Genomic DNA, 16,522 nt, shown 5'->3' on the forward strand with positions numbered 1-16,522 from the left:
GGAAGGATTTATTTACCTAGAAGTTTCATTCAAGGACAAAAATGAGAACTGTGATACAACTGTATAAGAGTAAAGCACTCAAATTCACCTTCTTCTCAAGTATGAAAATGACTAATATCACAGACAAAATTTAACTTCCCAAATCACTTCCACATACAGGTTTTCACATAAAAACATCGTAGAGTAGACAAGTCAGATATTATCTCAACAGACAAGGAAACTACAAATTAACAAGGAGCCGCCCAATCTAAGAAATGGGCAAAGGACTGAACAGGCCCATCACAAAAGAGGATGTCCACTTAGCCAATAAACATATGAAAATGTGCTTAACATGATTAGTCATCAGAGGATTGCAAATTAAAATCATCATGAGATACTATTACCCCCGGCCAAAATGGCTAAAATTAAAAGGACTGATACCACCAAGTGTTGGCAAGAATATGAGAACTAGAACTCTCAGTGGAAATATAAATTGGTATAACCACTTTGGAAAACTACAGTAGTCCCCCCTTATCTGCAGAGTATGTGTTCCAAGATGCCCAGTGGATATACCAAATCCTATATCTACTGGTTTTCTTTTCTATACTAATGGATGGGTAGCATAAACAGCCTAAATACACTGGACAAAGGGATAATTCATGTCCAGGGCTGGATGGAGAGGGAGAGTTCGAGATTTCATCGGGCTACGCAGAATGGCATGCAATTTAAAACTTAAGAATTGGGACTTCCCTGGTGGTGCAGTGGTTAAGAATCCACCTGCGAATGCAGGGGACACGGGTTTGAACCCTGGTCCAGGAAGATCCCACATGCCGTGGAGCAACCAAGCCCACGTGCCACAACTACTGAGCCTGTGCTCTAGAGCCCACGAGCCACAACTACGGAGCCCACGTGCCACAACTACTGAGCCCACGTGCCACAACTACTGAAGCCCATGCACCTAGACCTCGTGTTCCACAAGAGAAGTCACTGCAATGAGAAGCCCACACACCACAATGAAGAGTAGCCCCTGCTCGCCGCAACTAGAGAAAGCCCATGCTCAGCAACAAAGACCCAACTCAGCCATAAATAAATAAATAAATAAATAAATTAATTAATTAATTAAAACTGAAGAATTGTTTATTTATGGAATTTTTCCACTTAATATTTTCGGACAGAGGTTGACTGCAGGTAACTGAAACCAGGGAAAGTGAAACTGCAGATAAGGGGGGACTACTGTATTTGATAGTATCTATCAATGCTAAATACATATATTTTCTATAAGTCAGCAATTCCACTCTTGCAAGAGAAAGAGTACTTAATTCCACCAAAAATGTAGAAGACTTGTATAATAAATGTATAAGAATATCTAAAATTTTGTAGTATATTCATAAAATGAAATAATACACAACAAAAAATAAACTTCTACTTAAAATAGCAACAGGAATGAATCTCATAGACATGATATTCAGCAAAAGAAGACAGACACAAAATAGTACATACTGTATGGTTCCATTTATATGAAGTTCAAAAACAGGCAAAACTAGGGAACTCCCTGGCGGTCCAGTGGTTAGGACTCTGAGCTTTCACTGCCAAGGGCGCAGGTTCAATCCCTGCTCGGGGGAACTAAGATCCCACAAGCCGCGGGGTGTAGCCAGAAGAAAAACAGGCAAAACTAATCTATGATGCTGGAAGTCAGAACAGTCAGAACCTTTGGGGGTTATCTATTGGGAAGGGCCACGAGGAAGCCTGATGAGGTGCTGGATGTGTTCTATATTTAACCTGGGTGGTGGTTACATGAGTGCATACATATATAAGAAAAAGTAACCAAGATGTATATTTGAGATTTGTGTGCTTTATTGTAAATTATGTAAGTTAGAGCTTAAGAAACAAATGGAAAAAGAGTTCAGGATCTTACCTTTGATGAGGTACAAGCACGTTGTTAATTCCTCCGAGCTTTGCATTTATCTTCAGGCAAAGGTTGGAAAGGGTTTGAGGTGAGGTCTTCACTACATTTTTTACCTGGACACACTGTGTAGCCATACCCAGGAGGGTATCTCCAACACGTTTCACCTCCGCTACAAAAATAAGTTTATTAATTAATTTAAAAATGTTGATATATTCTCCTGATTACTAAAAGTAGAGGGAAACACCCCCCCACACACATTAACATTCACAGAGTGCCAACTATATACTGAACGTTGTGCTAGATGCTTTTCCTGTGTGGTCCTTTCATCTGCTAAACCCCCAGGGCAATTTTTTTGTTTGGAAGGCTCTCTCCCTACCCTTTTCTTCCCTCCTGCAGGCTTTGAAGCCAGTCCACTTCCTTTATTCTAGCATGCAGCCTGCCGCCACTCACCACTCACTCAAGTCCCTTGAGGTTCCTTTTCCCACAGGACTGGTCTGGCAAAGAAATCAATCTCCCCAGCTCCTCCCTCTCAGTACACACACCAGCCCTCTGAATTCTAAGGGATTTTTTTTTCCTTCCTTCCCCTCCTCCCCCAAACACTACAGATAAAGAGAAGCTAACAAAAGAAACAAATATAGAGAGGCTTGAAGGCATTTTACAAAGTTCAAATGGTTGGTCTACATAGTTTCCAAATCCTTCACTTAGATGATAGCCAAAACAACTTTGTATCATTCTTCTTATAAGAGATACAAACTAAGCAGCTCCTATTCTGGAAGTGGTAGGCTCCCCCCACTCTGATATTCCTAAATGCTTTTCACCAGGCATTCCAGTTCTCCCCGTTTTGGGGACGACGGTAAAATGGCACTACCCTCATTACCACAGCATTTCCTGCCCACCATCCCACTTCCCCCACATAGGTTGGGTGGGCCATATAGCTGGCTGTGACCAAGAAATTGCAGAAGTTAAGAACCCTCCAGGCTCTCTTTTCTCTCTGCCGTGGAGCCAGCAACATCCCAAATAGTGACTGGGTTCCAGAGTGAAAATGATATGATGACATGGAGCAGAGGCTGCAGTCCACCCTCAATGGACACATAGCAAAAGCAAAAAATAAAACTTTGTTGCTTTGAGCCACTGAGAGTTCGGGATTGTTTGTGACTGCAGCATAACCTAGTTTATCCTGACTGCTACAACTACTACTTGAAATCATCCCTCATTCAACATTAAAGGGGTCCATACCATATACTGGCGTCTTCCCAGGCAAGATAACCACTATTAGCTGTAGGCCCACATATGTCATTTTCAGGTGTTTAAACATGGGCTCCACGCTGTCTGCACCTTGTGCATACTTGCAAAAACATGGCTGACCCTGGATGGGCATTCCTGCATCCTTAGAGATTTTACGGAGCTGGTCAGTGAAACTCCTGTTAAAATAGAACCGGTGGCACAGTGCTTTCATTTCAGGGCACATTCTTAGCATTTATTTCCCTCTAAGATATTTCTTTCAGTTCGGTAAATTCTTAGCCAAATTTAGAAACAAATAAACAAACAAACAAAAAAACCCCATCTTTAACTGGTTGCCAAAAATAGCCTGGAAGTTGTATCACTGTAATTATAAGGCAGAAGACTCTGTATTATTAAACTATCAGATTATCATTTTGAATTTTTAAATAATTGTGCCTCAGCTGGGCCTCAGGGCCTAGAATAGCATTCCTGTTCAAAGATTTTTTTAAACATTCAAGTCAGTAATTCCAGACTGAAGAAAAAAGCAAGGTCAAAATTTCAGGTAACGTGTATTTTGGTAAGCCAGGTACAAGAATAGTTGGGTAAGCTTGTGTTCAACTGAGAACACAGAAACACACTGTCACAAAATCACCATATTTAGGATGACATTCAAACTTGTAATAGATTTGATTCAATAACAATGTCAAAAGAAATCATCACTTTAAGAAAAAGCAAAACTCATGGTCAAGTTTTAAATTTTGGATTTGTAGGAAGCTTTCAGAATGATTTGTTTTCTGCATTTGCCAATGTTTTGTAGGATTCCTTTCTTTCACCCCAGTTCCCTTTTCCCGTCGTGATTTTTCCACCCTTTTCACTAACTTCCTGTATATAGATAACTGCATCTGTAAGATGTGAACAAATGATCTTAGTCAGTGACCCTGCAGTAAAACAAGCTCTCTAGTACACTGTAATGATTAAAAATGAACTAGTTTTTATCTTAGCTGAAAAGATACAATTAACCCCAAAGGAAGCTTCTCTAAGAACTCAAGAATTTGCCAATCGGCACTGCTTCAGCCTTGTTAGTCACAAATTTCTGCTCTAAATGTAGGAAGCTGAGTCAGATTCTTAACATAATTCCCAAGTCTGCGATTTACTATAAGAACAAGGTCTTTTTCCTATAGCCAGATGGTGTCACTATAGGAGTCTGGGATTCAGTGCCAGTGTACACAGCACATTCACATAAAGATGATATTTTCATATCTGGAAGGGATATTACTAAGCTGAAAATATGAAGATACTCACTTTAGTAAATCTTCCCTACATTGTTTCTGAGGCGCAAAACAAGCAACTGCCCAAACTTTAATTTCAATGCCAGCATAAAACTGCTTTCCTCGCATGTCCCAGACACCCTGGTTGGGTGTGGCTACCGTTTTATTCTTTAAAAAAAAAAAACACAAAAAAAGAAACAAAAGAAAAGAGAAAAGACATTACAATCTAAGGCCATTTTAAAGTTGATGAGGGGATAAACAAAACTCTATTTGATATTAGCCAAAAGACAAAAAGCAGTAATGAGCAAAGCTATGAGTAAATTCAGTGTGGTGTAGTGGAAAAACCCTGGATTCATCCCTTTTTGATTGGTTGTTGGAAGAAGCTTGCTGAATAAAATAAAAAGCTTACCCGGCCTCCGTATTGCAGCATTGGTGCTGGAAGTACCCTGCCTGTGAGCTCAGTCATTTCATTGTGGACAACAATACCAAATTCTTTAAGATATGGATCAGGTCCGCCCACCATGCTGTTACTCTTCACCTAAAGAACAGGAAAGCCTGCATATATAAAAACCAAAGAGTAACTGTGTCCCATCAGGCATTTTCTATTGTTTTTGTTTTGTTTTTTGTTTTTTTCCCATCTGAAAGCTAGCTTATCTTAAAGACCATGCCTTACTGACCAGTCTACTGATTTCTTCTTGTCTGTCAGGAGCAGATCTTGCTGTGGCTTTGATCATCGTGGAAGTCTGATTGTCTGTGAGCTTCTTGATACATCGTTGTCCTGCCACTATATTACAAACCTACCAAGAGGCAAAGAGGAATTAGTTTGTGTAATGGGCTTCGACATCTTAAGCCTTTGCTGAACTGTACCTTACATCTTCCATTTCCAAAAAAATGAAAATTCTGTTATATGGTGAAGTTATCTGTCCAAAGTATTTTAGAGATTAATATTAAATTCTATCACCAGTTTAGAACATTTCTTTTTTAAAAAACACATTCAAGAGATTGGCAGATTGGCAAAAGAAAATTTAGTTTAGCTTACCTCAAGTGGCAAGTATGTATGCTTTTGTTCTTGTCCCACCTGGAGACAGGGAAGATGGGGGTATTTCAGTTGCAGACTATACTTTTGCTTAAAATATTGAGCTACTGTACATTCCATTGCTTGCCCATTTTCTAGCTGTAAGGGAAAACTATAAAAGAGAATGTCTTTTTAGAAATTTCTTCAAGTTCTTTGTGTTTTTTTTTTCAAATAAGCAAACAAACAAAAGCCTACTAACATTTTCTACCTTGACCAGCCACTTAAAAAAAAAGGTCAATCTTTATTTGGCCATTTTCACTTAAGGGTTTAATCAGGAGAGCGATTTTGTTGGAATTTTACATGTTTGTTTGTTGAAGCTAAGATAAGAAAATTTTTAATTAAAATGGAAAAAGAATTTAAATCAAGAAGAAGCCGCAGAACCAGAAAATACACAGACTTACTAGAGAGGTCAGTTAACACCTACAGATACAAATACAATCTCTTGCTGGCTTCTTAGAGATGAGTAAATTCAAATAAGGTCCTGGGTCATCCACAGATGATAACTTAAGATAACTTTTGATAAAATGAATGTAGCACAGTTACTGGGGCCACATCTTCAGATCCCCAAACCAGGACAAACACATGTGGATTTGGAGGCCACAAGACCAGATACATGAACTTGAGACTGTGTCAAGATATTTGGTATAGACTGGGGAGCATGATTTAAGAGACTCTCCTGATTTCGCTCTTCCAGCGGACAAATTATCTCAAACACTTGGCACAATAATTACTTTAATCTTGCTTTCTTAGCTGTTAATGGCCCACAAAGTAATAATGCAGTGAGGATCACGCATGTGATATTTAAATCTATGTGCTTTTAATTTTCATGCAAAGATTATATAGTTCTATAAGTATAGTTATTCTTACAGGGTACTGTGAAGTAATTAAATAATGAGAAAGACAGGTCTTTTTGAAACAAATGCTATAATTCTCAACAGTGACTTCATTTTTTTCCTTAGAGAATGAAGTCAATGCTATAACATGAAGAGTATATGGAACACCACTTTACAAGTCAAGAAATTCATGTGATGTGTACATGAGTTCATACTGAAGAATTTTTTCAAATCAGACTGAATTTATATACTACATTTATCCAGAGGCCACCCCAAATTTTCAGTTATCTAGAACAAAGCGCTCCAGGTGATTTTGATGTACACTTGTTTGAAAAAGTCTTCTGAGTGAGGAAAATAATGTAGTTAATACAGTTAAGTTTATGCTCTTTACTTAGAAAAGCCAATATTCATATTTATGTCAGACATGAGTTTAATGATCTTGATTACAAGATTAAAACTTACATATATGGTAATTTAAAAAGTACTTTAATATATATTTTCTCATTAGGTATAGCTCACAGTGGACTACAAGCTGGGTGATTAGAAAACTGAGATTGCGTAAGCATAAATAAATGTGCTGCTGGAGGCATACCATACACACTGACAGCTGGAAGAAGTGACAGCTAGCTACAAAAGGGGGGTGAAAAATCCACATAAAGCACAAGGCAATATGTATCTTCCCATGACAGCTTTTATGACTTACAGGCCTTAATAGATCCTTCAGGCCATGCATTGAGAATTACAACACTATAATAAATGATGTTCATAATGATGACTCTGCATCATTATATAAAAGTTGATCTATGTTTAGCATACTCTGTTTAATAGGTGAAATGACTTCCCTGGTGGCACAGTGGATAAGACTCTGTGCTCCCAATGCAGGGGATCCAGGTTCGATCCTTGGTTAGGGAACTAGATCCCACATGCATGCCACAACTAAGAGTTCACAGGCCACAACTAAGGAGCCCGTGTGCCACAACTAAAGAAGCCGGCGAGCTGCAACTAAGACCCGGTGCAACCAAATAGAGAAATAAATATTTTTTAAAAAAAAGAAAGAAAAACTGGCTGGATCATAATTACATTTACAAAAAAAAAAAAAAGAGGTGAAATGAATTAAAGGCATGAAATATGTTTTATAAATATTTCTATCAAAAATATTTAAAACATTTTCCATTTTTTTTATTTTTTATTTTATTGACCGCGCTGTGTGTGGCATGTGGCATGCAGGCTCTTAGTTCCTTGACCAGAGATTGAACCTGAGACCCCTGCAGTGGAAGTGTGGAGTCTTAACCAATGGACCACCAGGGAAGTCCCTTAAAACATCTTTAAAGCTTCGGTGCTTTAAAGTGAAGATCTAGGTGATTTTTTTAAATTACAATATGGGATACCAATTTCTCAAATTATTATAGTAGCTTCCTTTGTTACAAAAAATATAATGGTACAATTTTAGATGTGGTTAACATACGTCTGATGACTGGCTGGCCGCCTAGTCACATTACACACTCGATATTTTCGTTTCATCTGTCCACAGTGGGTCACCTCAACTTTAAGACCTGAAGTCAAAACAGTCAAAAGAGCAGTATTAATTAAAATCACAGTGACAAGAAAATACTCGAAGGTTGTCTTCAGAAAGGCATAGCATTGTACAGGACAAAAGTTGCAAGGATATGGGAACAATTTCATCATGCATAGGCAAAAAAGCCTCAGCCAAGCAGAAAAAATTAGAACCCAGATGACTTAAGACTTGCAACCTACTTTGATGTATTACTTCATTCAATAAGTATCTATCAAGCATCAACTACGTTTTGGTGCTTATTCTTGGGTCTGGAGATAGCCCTAATGAAGCTTATGGTATAATGAGAGAAGATAGCTAACAACAGGTAAAGAAGCAAAGAAATTCTGATAATAAATGAACTTGTGTTATTTTATTAAAATGGAAGTTTTCAAGTAAGTAAAAGTAACAGTTACTAAGTTCCTGACATGTACCAGGTACTGTGCTACTGTATAAAGAAGCTTTATACACTTAGTTGCATTTAATTCTCACAACAATCTTACAAGATACACATTATCTTTATCTTAGAGATGAATAAACTAAGGCTCACAGTGGTTAAATAACTTGCCCAAAGTCCCAATGATAGAACTGGCAGGAATGGGATGGAAGCCCAGGTGTGTCTGACTGCAAGACCGTGCTCCTTGCACCATGCTGAGCTGCCTCTCCAAGACCACAGTAATGCAAATACCTACCTCTGATTTCTTTGGTAAACTTGACACGCTGGGAGTCTGTTAGGGGTTTGGTCTGTTCATTGATGTTCTGAATGTCTAAAACCTCACACATGAACTCAATGATAGGCTGAGCCCGGTAGAAAGCAGTTGCAGACACTAACAAACAGAGAAGGATACTTAGCTTCAGGGAAAGAGGAAAGACCAAAAAACCAGCCAAAAGAGTAAAGGGTAAAGAGAGTTCCACCTTACCATCAATATTCAGCATCATATTCCACATGGCAGGTCTCACAGACTGATGAAAGCCAAACCAAACCTCCCTTCCCCCTCCCAGAGGGTGATAGTAACCTTCAGGAGGTGAGAAAAAGGAGCGACCCACTGGAGTGTACCTGAAGAAACAAGAGTTTGCATGTTTCACAGTAAAAACTTGAGTCTTTCATTTCACTCTCAATTTTGTAAACTGAAACCAAGTTTGAACTATGACTTGTGCAGAAACCTTTCAATGTCTCCAATGCAACCTAGCAAAAAAAGTCTGACATTTGTGGCAAGGAATTCAAACTAACCTCATGGAGGGAAGGTGTCTTGTGATAACATCAAGTGCTTGAACTGAGTCATCTGGGACTTCATTCAAGTGCCCGGCCAAAGCTTCTAAAAGCAACTGAAGGCTCACAACTGATACCCACTGAACAGACACTTTAAAGGTCTGGTCTTTACCCTCACCTGGAAGGGTCACTTCCATATCAACCTAAGGAAAAATACATAAAATACATACACATACATATTTACAAAGGCTGAGACATCCCAGGAATATTCATATGGTATATGCATAAGGATGTTTAACACTTTCTATAATTGCCAAACACTGGAAACAACCTATGTTCCATCAGTAGGGGAATAATTTAATATTGAATATTATGTAATAGTTAAAAATAAGGTAGATGCTACAACATGGATGAACCTTGAAAACATTATGCTAAGTGAAATAAATAGCCAGACATAAAATGACAAATACTATATGATTCCACTTATATGAGGTACCTAGAATAGTTAAATTCATAAATACAGAAAGTAGAATAGTGGTTACCAGGGATAGGGGAGGAGAAAATGGGGAGTAATTGTTTAATGGGCACAGAGTTTGAGTTTGGGATGATGAAAAGTTCTAGAGATGGCTAGTGGTCACAGTTGCATAACAATGTGAATATATTTAATGCCATTGAATTGTACACTTAAAAATGGTTAAAATAGTAAATTTTATGTTATATATATTTTACCACAATAAAAAAATTGAATTAAAAAAATAAGGTAGGGCTTCCCTGGTGGCTCAGTTGTTGAGAGTCCGCCTGCCGATGCAGGGGACACAGGTTCACGCCCCGGTCCGGGAAGATCCCACATGCCGCGGAGCGGCTAGGCCCGTGAGCCATGGCCGCTGAGCCTGCGCGTCCGGAGTCTGTGCTCCGCAATGGGAGAGGCCACAACAGCGAGAGGCCCGCGTAACGCAAAAAAAATAAAAAATAAAAAATAAGGTAGACTTAAATGTACAGAAATGGAAAGATCTCCCAGACATATTGTTAAATGAAAAAATAAATCATAGAACAATATCAAACAAATAAGAATATATATAGGGGACTTCCCTGGTGGCGCAGTGGTTAAGAATCCGCCTGCCAATGCAGGGGACATGGGTTCGAGCCCTGGTCCGGGAAGACCCCACATGCCATGGAGCAACCAAGCCCATGCACCACAACTACTGAGCCTGCACTCTAGAGCCCGCAAGCCACAACTACTGAGCCCGAGTGCCACAACTACTGAAGCCCACATGCCTAGAGCCCATGCTCTGCAACAAGAGAAGCCACCACAATGAGAAGCCCACGCACCAAAACGAAGAGTAGCCCCAGCTCACTGCAACTAGAGAAAGCCCGCGCACAGCCAAAAACATAAATAAACAAATAATTTTTTTTTAAAAAAAAGAATATATATAAATATGCATAAATAGCTAAGGCATAAAAAAAATATGAAAGGATATATACTGAACTATTATAGCAGTTTCCTCGGAAAGTGAAAATGGGATTGAGGGTACAGGCAAGTTGGGAGGCGGGAAACCATAGCATTTCTAGATTGTCTGAATAAGGTTATAATGAGTATATATTTATGTATTGCTTTTAAATTTTTAAAACAAATGTCTTAGGTTATTGTGGTATTAAAAATATTTTCATAAGTGGGTGTTATATAATATTCTACAAGTTGGCAGGCAAATTCGACAAGTTATAAAAATTCCACTCTTCAGATTCAGGTGGCACTTTAACACTGTGAGAAATCTGGAATATATGTAAAGATGACATAACCAACCTAAATTCTAATGCTCAGTTATTGGTTAACTAAGGGACAAGAGAATATGGACAGAATAACAAATCTATCATCAGCATGACAAACAACTTTAAGTGTTGAATTGTTATTAGAAAGGGAAACACTGTTGTCCTATGTAATTACCACTAAATGACATAAGTCTAATCAATATTTCTTGCCGTTAACACTTACCCTCTCCCGTCCAATTGGCAGTGGATGTGCTGTGTACATGTTTCTTTTGCCATCATAGCCAGGCTGCCGATCACCAAATACCTGCATCTTGAAGTGCCGCACCATTGTATCTACTACGTCCCTTAACAGTAATGGAGATAGTGTAGGTTAGCTCTGAGAAGCGGTGGTGAACAGTAAGGAAACTATCACCATACCTTAATCAACTAAATTCAGTTCAAAACTCCTTGGAAAAAATAAGAGTTAAAGTTACAACTGACTCAAGTAATTAGAAAAATAGTTAACTAAAGAAAGGTAGGCAAGTGAACAAAAGCAATCATGAGATGACAACAAAAAGGAGGGAATAAAAGGAAAAAGAGAATAAACTTTATAGCATCCTCTCAAATTCTTGCTTTCCAAAATCCTCTCCTATGATAAATAGAGGCTTATAAGAATAACCTGTCTTAGGTATCTAAGTTTGGCATGTTCATAACTGAACAATGATAAGTGTGTTATCAAATAAACATCCTTATTCAAGTATACTGGTTTTGGAAAAGAGTGAGCAGAATTCAGAAATCTGGGGATCAATAAATCTAAGATGCATCAAAATCAAAGGACTAAGTCAACCCCTTTGATAATGCTAGAAATTTATTATTCTTCATACTGTCTTGTTATATTCCAAACTGCTTCCAAGCAGTAGAGAAAAGGGAATGTCGTAAAATGTCCTCATTCTGTAAAGATTACCAATGTAGTTTCTTTCTGTTTAGAAAGAAAGCCTTTCTCTCAATAGAGCATGAATAGCTTTATTTAAATGTTTCTTCATATACGCCGGATCACACTGTATGCAGGCTCTGAAACAAATGCAGCTGTGGGGGAACCAGAGTCTACAGTTTAAGATGGACAGATCTGGGTCTGTGCGATTTTGGAATGCTAGCGTCAATGAAAAGTCAGGTGCTATGTCTTACCAACATTACTGAGCCCCATGTAGGGGAACTGTACCTTAAAATACATCACAACAAAGTTCTTTATCAAATAAATATATCCATGTTTCTATCAAAAAAAAAATACATCACAACTCGCTAAGGCATTAATATTACTACAAATGAAATCTGTGGGAAAGTCATATGTTTTCAAACCAAATCATGCAACTGAAAAAAACTGATGGAGAAATATAGTCTCATACATTCCCAATTTTAAAAAGCTGACTTAAGAACAGTATATTTGGGGCTTCCCTGATGGCGCAGTGGTTGAGAATCTGCCTGCCAATGTAGGGGACATGGGTTCGAGCCCTGGTCTGGGAAGATCCCACATGCCGCGAAGCAACTGGACCCGTGAGCCACAACTACTGAGCCTGCGCGTCTGGAGCCTATGGTCCACAACAAGAGAGGCTGCGACAGTGAGAGGCCCGTGCACCGCGATGAAGAGTGGCCCACACTTGCCGCAACTAGAGAAAGCCCTCGCACAGAAACGAAGACCCAATACAGCCAAAAATAATAAATAAATAAATATTTAATAAATAAATACGGGCTGTTGTTAACTCACAAGAGGCTTGTGCTTATTTATTAAAAAAAAAAAGAACAGTATATTTTCAGACTGGAAGGGTAATTTCTTATCTTACTTTCTTAAAATGTAACCATAAAGTTTTACAGTAAAAAACATATTTTCACCTCTATTCTCACTTAACCTTCAAAACAACCTTGTGAGACAAGCAGGGCAATAATTATTGAATTCAGAATGGGCAAGTAAACTGCCCCTGGTCACACAATGATTAAGTGGCAGAGCTGTATGACGTTGGACAAGTTACTTAATCTCTCACATCTGTTTCTTCATTTGTAAAATTATGGTAATCATAACACCCACCACAAAAGTTGTCATATTAAGTGAATAAATAGACACAGAATATTTAGAACAGTGCTTGTCATGCAATAAGCCTACTGCTTGCAGGACATTTGGTCCTGTCCAAAACATTCATAAGACATTTGGTCCATCCTAAAAGGTCCTCGATATTTGGTGATATTTGGTCATATTTGGTCCTGTCCAAAATGTCCATAGGGACATTTGGTCCACACCAAAAGGTCCTTGATATTCACTTCTGTCCAAAACAAAAATTTGGCATGGGCCAAATATGCTCATGGACGTTTTGAATAGGACCAAATTTCAGGGACCTTTTGACTTAGACCAAATGTCTTGTGGATGCTCTGGACAAGACTAAATGGCTGCTAACTAGCCTGCTTAACTCTGGTATGCTCAAGGATAACACTCCAGGAATCTTCCTCTCTCCTGAATCATCAAATTTTTCCACTATACTGAATTACTGCCTTCAGCAAATAAATATGCTATAATTTCTTCATCTTAAAAAAAATTTGAAATTTCCTGATCCCATTTCCTCCTCGTCTGAACATTCCATTTCTCTGCTCCCCATTGCATCAAAATCCCTTGACAGAGCTGTCTCTAATTGCTCTTCTCCTTTCTCTCTTCAATCTTCTCTAATGAGGCTTTTCCTCCACCAAAGCTACTCTTATCAAGGTCCCCAGTGAGCTCCACATTGCGAAATTCAATGCTCCTCGAACATTAGATGATCAATTCTTTCAGCTTAAAACATCTTCTTCCCTTGCCTCCTCACTCTGCCCTGGTTATCTCTCATCCCAGTGGCCTCTCCATGCCAGTCTCCTTGCTGATTCTTCCTCATCTCCCCATTTGTAAGTATTGAGTTACCTTAGGACTCAGTCTTGAAATCTTATTTTCTTTAATCACACTCACTTCCTACATGATCTCACCCAGTCTCATGGCTTTACCACCAATATGCTGATGACTTTCAAATGTTTGTCTCCAGCCTGGACCTTTCTGCTGAGTCCAACCTCATGTATCCAACTTCCTGCTCAACATCTTCACTGGGATGTCCAATAGACATCTCAATCCTAACATGGCGAAAAAACAGATCTCTTGATCTGTCAACCCTGTTGGCTTCTCCCATAGTTTTCCCCATCCCGATAAATGGCAACTCCATCTTTCCATCCACTCAGGACAAAAACCCTGGAATCAATGATGATTCATTTCTTTCATACCTCCTGTTCAATCCATCAACAAATCTTGCTGACACTACCTTTAAAATATTTGTAGTATCTGACCAGTTTTTTTTTTTGTTTTTTTTTTTTGGCGGTACGCGGGCCTCTCACTGTGTGGCCTCTCCCGTTGCGGAGCACAGGCTCCGGACGCGCAGGCTCAGCGGCCATGGCTCGCGGGCCCAGCCGTTCTGCGGCATGTGGGATCTTCCCGGACCGGGGCACGAACCCGTGTCCCCTGCATCGGCAGGCGGACTCTCAACCACTGCGCCACCAGGGAAGCCCTCTGACCAGTTTTTATCACTATCACTTTTACTACCCAAGTTCAAGCCACCATCATTTTTCACCTGAATCATTACACATGCCTCCTAATTGATTTCCCTGCTTTTCACCCTTACCTGCTAGGGTTCGTTTTCAACACAGCAGCCAAAATGATCCATTAAAAATCTAAGTTAATCATACCAAATGTCTACTCAAACCCCATCTAATCAGAGTAAACACTAAAGTTCTATGACCACCTACAAGACTCTGCATGATAGGGCCCTTTGGAGTTTCTCTATCACTCTCCCCCTCACTCACTCCAGCAATACAGGCTTTATCTGCTATTCCTTGAATATACCATGCAAGCTGCTGCCTCTGCCTGGGACTCTCGTCATGTAGATATCCCTCACCTCCTCTAGGTTTCTCCTCAAATGTCACCTTTCAGTGAGCTCTTCCCTAACTATACTATTAAAATATTACATTATGTGTGTGCGCGTACCCATATATATACACACACGTGCGTTCACACAAACATCTTACGTAATATATATGTAACATATATACAAAATATATACGTATTTACAGTATACATAAATACTATATATACTATATGTATGTGTGTGTGTGTGTGTATATATATATATATATATATATATATGTAAAATCAGTGACCCATCCTCCATCCCTATCTTCCATCCCTGTTTTATTTTTCTTCACAACAGTTATCATCAACTAACAAATAATATGTTTTCTTTGCTTATTCATTTATTTTTGGACTTTTCCCCCATTAGAATATAAGTTCCTCAAGGGTAGGAGCTTTTGCCTGTTTGTTCATGTTGTATTCCCAGAACATAGAACAATACCTGATACACAATGAGCACCCAACAGAATATATGTCAAATGGATCAATATTAGCCATTGCCACCGCCTCTGTTATTATTGATTTCAGTTATACAACAGCCAAACCATTAAGGGCTTGCATGAGACTGAACTATACCAGAAAGCCAAATAATTGATCTATAATGAGAAAAAAAAACCAAGCCACAAAGAAATACTTCACTTTACAGCAAAAGCATCCTTGGAAAGGCAAGAACTATAATATTAAGGACTGCCTGAATATCACAGCGTGAAAACAGAGAAAAGTAAAGTGGGTGATCTCAGCACACTGTAAAAATATCTGCTATAGGGCTATATTCACTATTGGTAAATTCCTGTCATACAGACAACAATGCTTAAATCATCTTATCTAGACCCCTCCTGGATAATGCTAGAATTAAACAGAGCTTCTCAGTTTATGTTCTTCAATACCCCAAGATGATTCTTCTGTCTTTACACTTATATTTTTCTCATGTCCAATACCAACACATGATAATAAAATTTGAATTTCCACATAGTTCTATTTTCCATAGACACCAGTGGCTTCACCTATTTTTACAAATTTCTGCTACCTTTGGACAGTGAAAGAGTGACCTTTCTTCTTCATTCATTAAGTATTTACTGACTAAACAGTGATGTATCCTGCATTCCGCTAGAATCTGTGGAGGACAACCAAGTATGAGACAGCAAACCTGCTATCAAGAAACTTAACATCTTAGAGAAAAAAAAAAAAAGCCTACATGTTAAAAGAGTTTAGAGAACAATACGATTCATGATAAATAAATTACACGTATTTAAATGTATAAGAGAGGACGAGGGGAAGATGGCGCAAGAGTAAGACGCGGAGATCACCTTCCTCCCAACAGATACACCAGAAATACATCTACACGTGGAACAACTCCTACAGAACACCTACTGAACGCTAGCAGAAGACCTCAGACCTCCCCAAAGGCAAGAAACTCCCCCACGTACCTGGGTAGGGCAAAAGAAAAAACAGAGACAAAAGGATAGGGACGGGTCCTGCACCAGTGGGAGGGAGCTGTGAAGGAGGAAAGGTTTCCACACACTAGGAAGCCCCTTCGCGGGTGGAGACTGCGGGTGGCGGAGGGGGGGAGCTTCGGAGTCGCGGAGGAGAACGCAGCCACTGGGGTGCGGAGGGCAAAGCGGAGAGATTCCCGCACAGAGGTTCGGTGCCGACCGGCACTCACCAGCCCGAGAGGCTTGTCTGCTCACCCGCCAGGGCGGGCGGGGCTGCGAGCTGAGGCTCGGGCTTCGGTAGGAGCGCAGGGAGAGGACTGGGGTTGGCGGAGTGA

The 16,522-nt window shown here is 39.4% G+C and overlaps 1 protein-coding gene across 5 annotated transcripts in view; it reads right to left on the minus strand.

The window, feature by feature from the left end:
* LOC101336783 (protein argonaute-4) overlaps positions 1–16,522 on the minus strand; it is a 45,866-nt gene that overhangs the window by 15,552 nt on the left and 13,792 nt on the right. For 3 of the 5 annotated variants that reach the window (XR_012326043.1, XM_019938131.3, XM_019938132.3), the window contains 11 exons: positions 11,035–11,155; positions 9,066–9,247; positions 8,755–8,891; positions 8,527–8,661; positions 7,748–7,835; positions 5,414–5,561; positions 5,052–5,171; positions 4,784–4,912; positions 4,409–4,542; positions 3,122–3,306; positions 1,895–2,054 (listed from right to left, as the gene is read on the minus strand). Coding sequence is in view for 4 of the 5 variants with exons in the window: in XM_019938131.3 (XP_019793690.1) it covers positions 1,895–2,054; positions 3,122–3,306; positions 4,409–4,542; positions 4,784–4,912; positions 5,052–5,171; positions 5,414–5,561; positions 7,748–7,835; positions 8,527–8,661; positions 8,755–8,891; positions 9,066–9,247; positions 11,035–11,155 (1,539 nt within the window). In the remaining variant the exon portion in view is untranslated. The remainder of the gene's footprint in view (positions 1–1,894; positions 2,055–3,121; positions 3,307–4,408; positions 4,543–4,783; positions 4,913–5,051; positions 5,172–5,413; positions 5,562–7,747; positions 7,836–8,526; positions 8,662–8,754; positions 8,892–9,065; positions 9,248–11,034; positions 11,156–16,522) is intronic. The other 2 variants (XM_073792071.1, XM_073792063.1) reach the window with 1 other exon arrangement.

This window comes from Tursiops truncatus, chromosome 1 (genome assembly GCF_011762595.2).
Source record: "Tursiops truncatus isolate mTurTru1 chromosome 1, mTurTru1.mat.Y, whole genome shotgun sequence".
In the NCBI taxonomy this organism is placed as follows: domain Eukaryota; kingdom Metazoa; phylum Chordata; class Mammalia; order Artiodactyla; family Delphinidae; genus Tursiops; species Tursiops truncatus.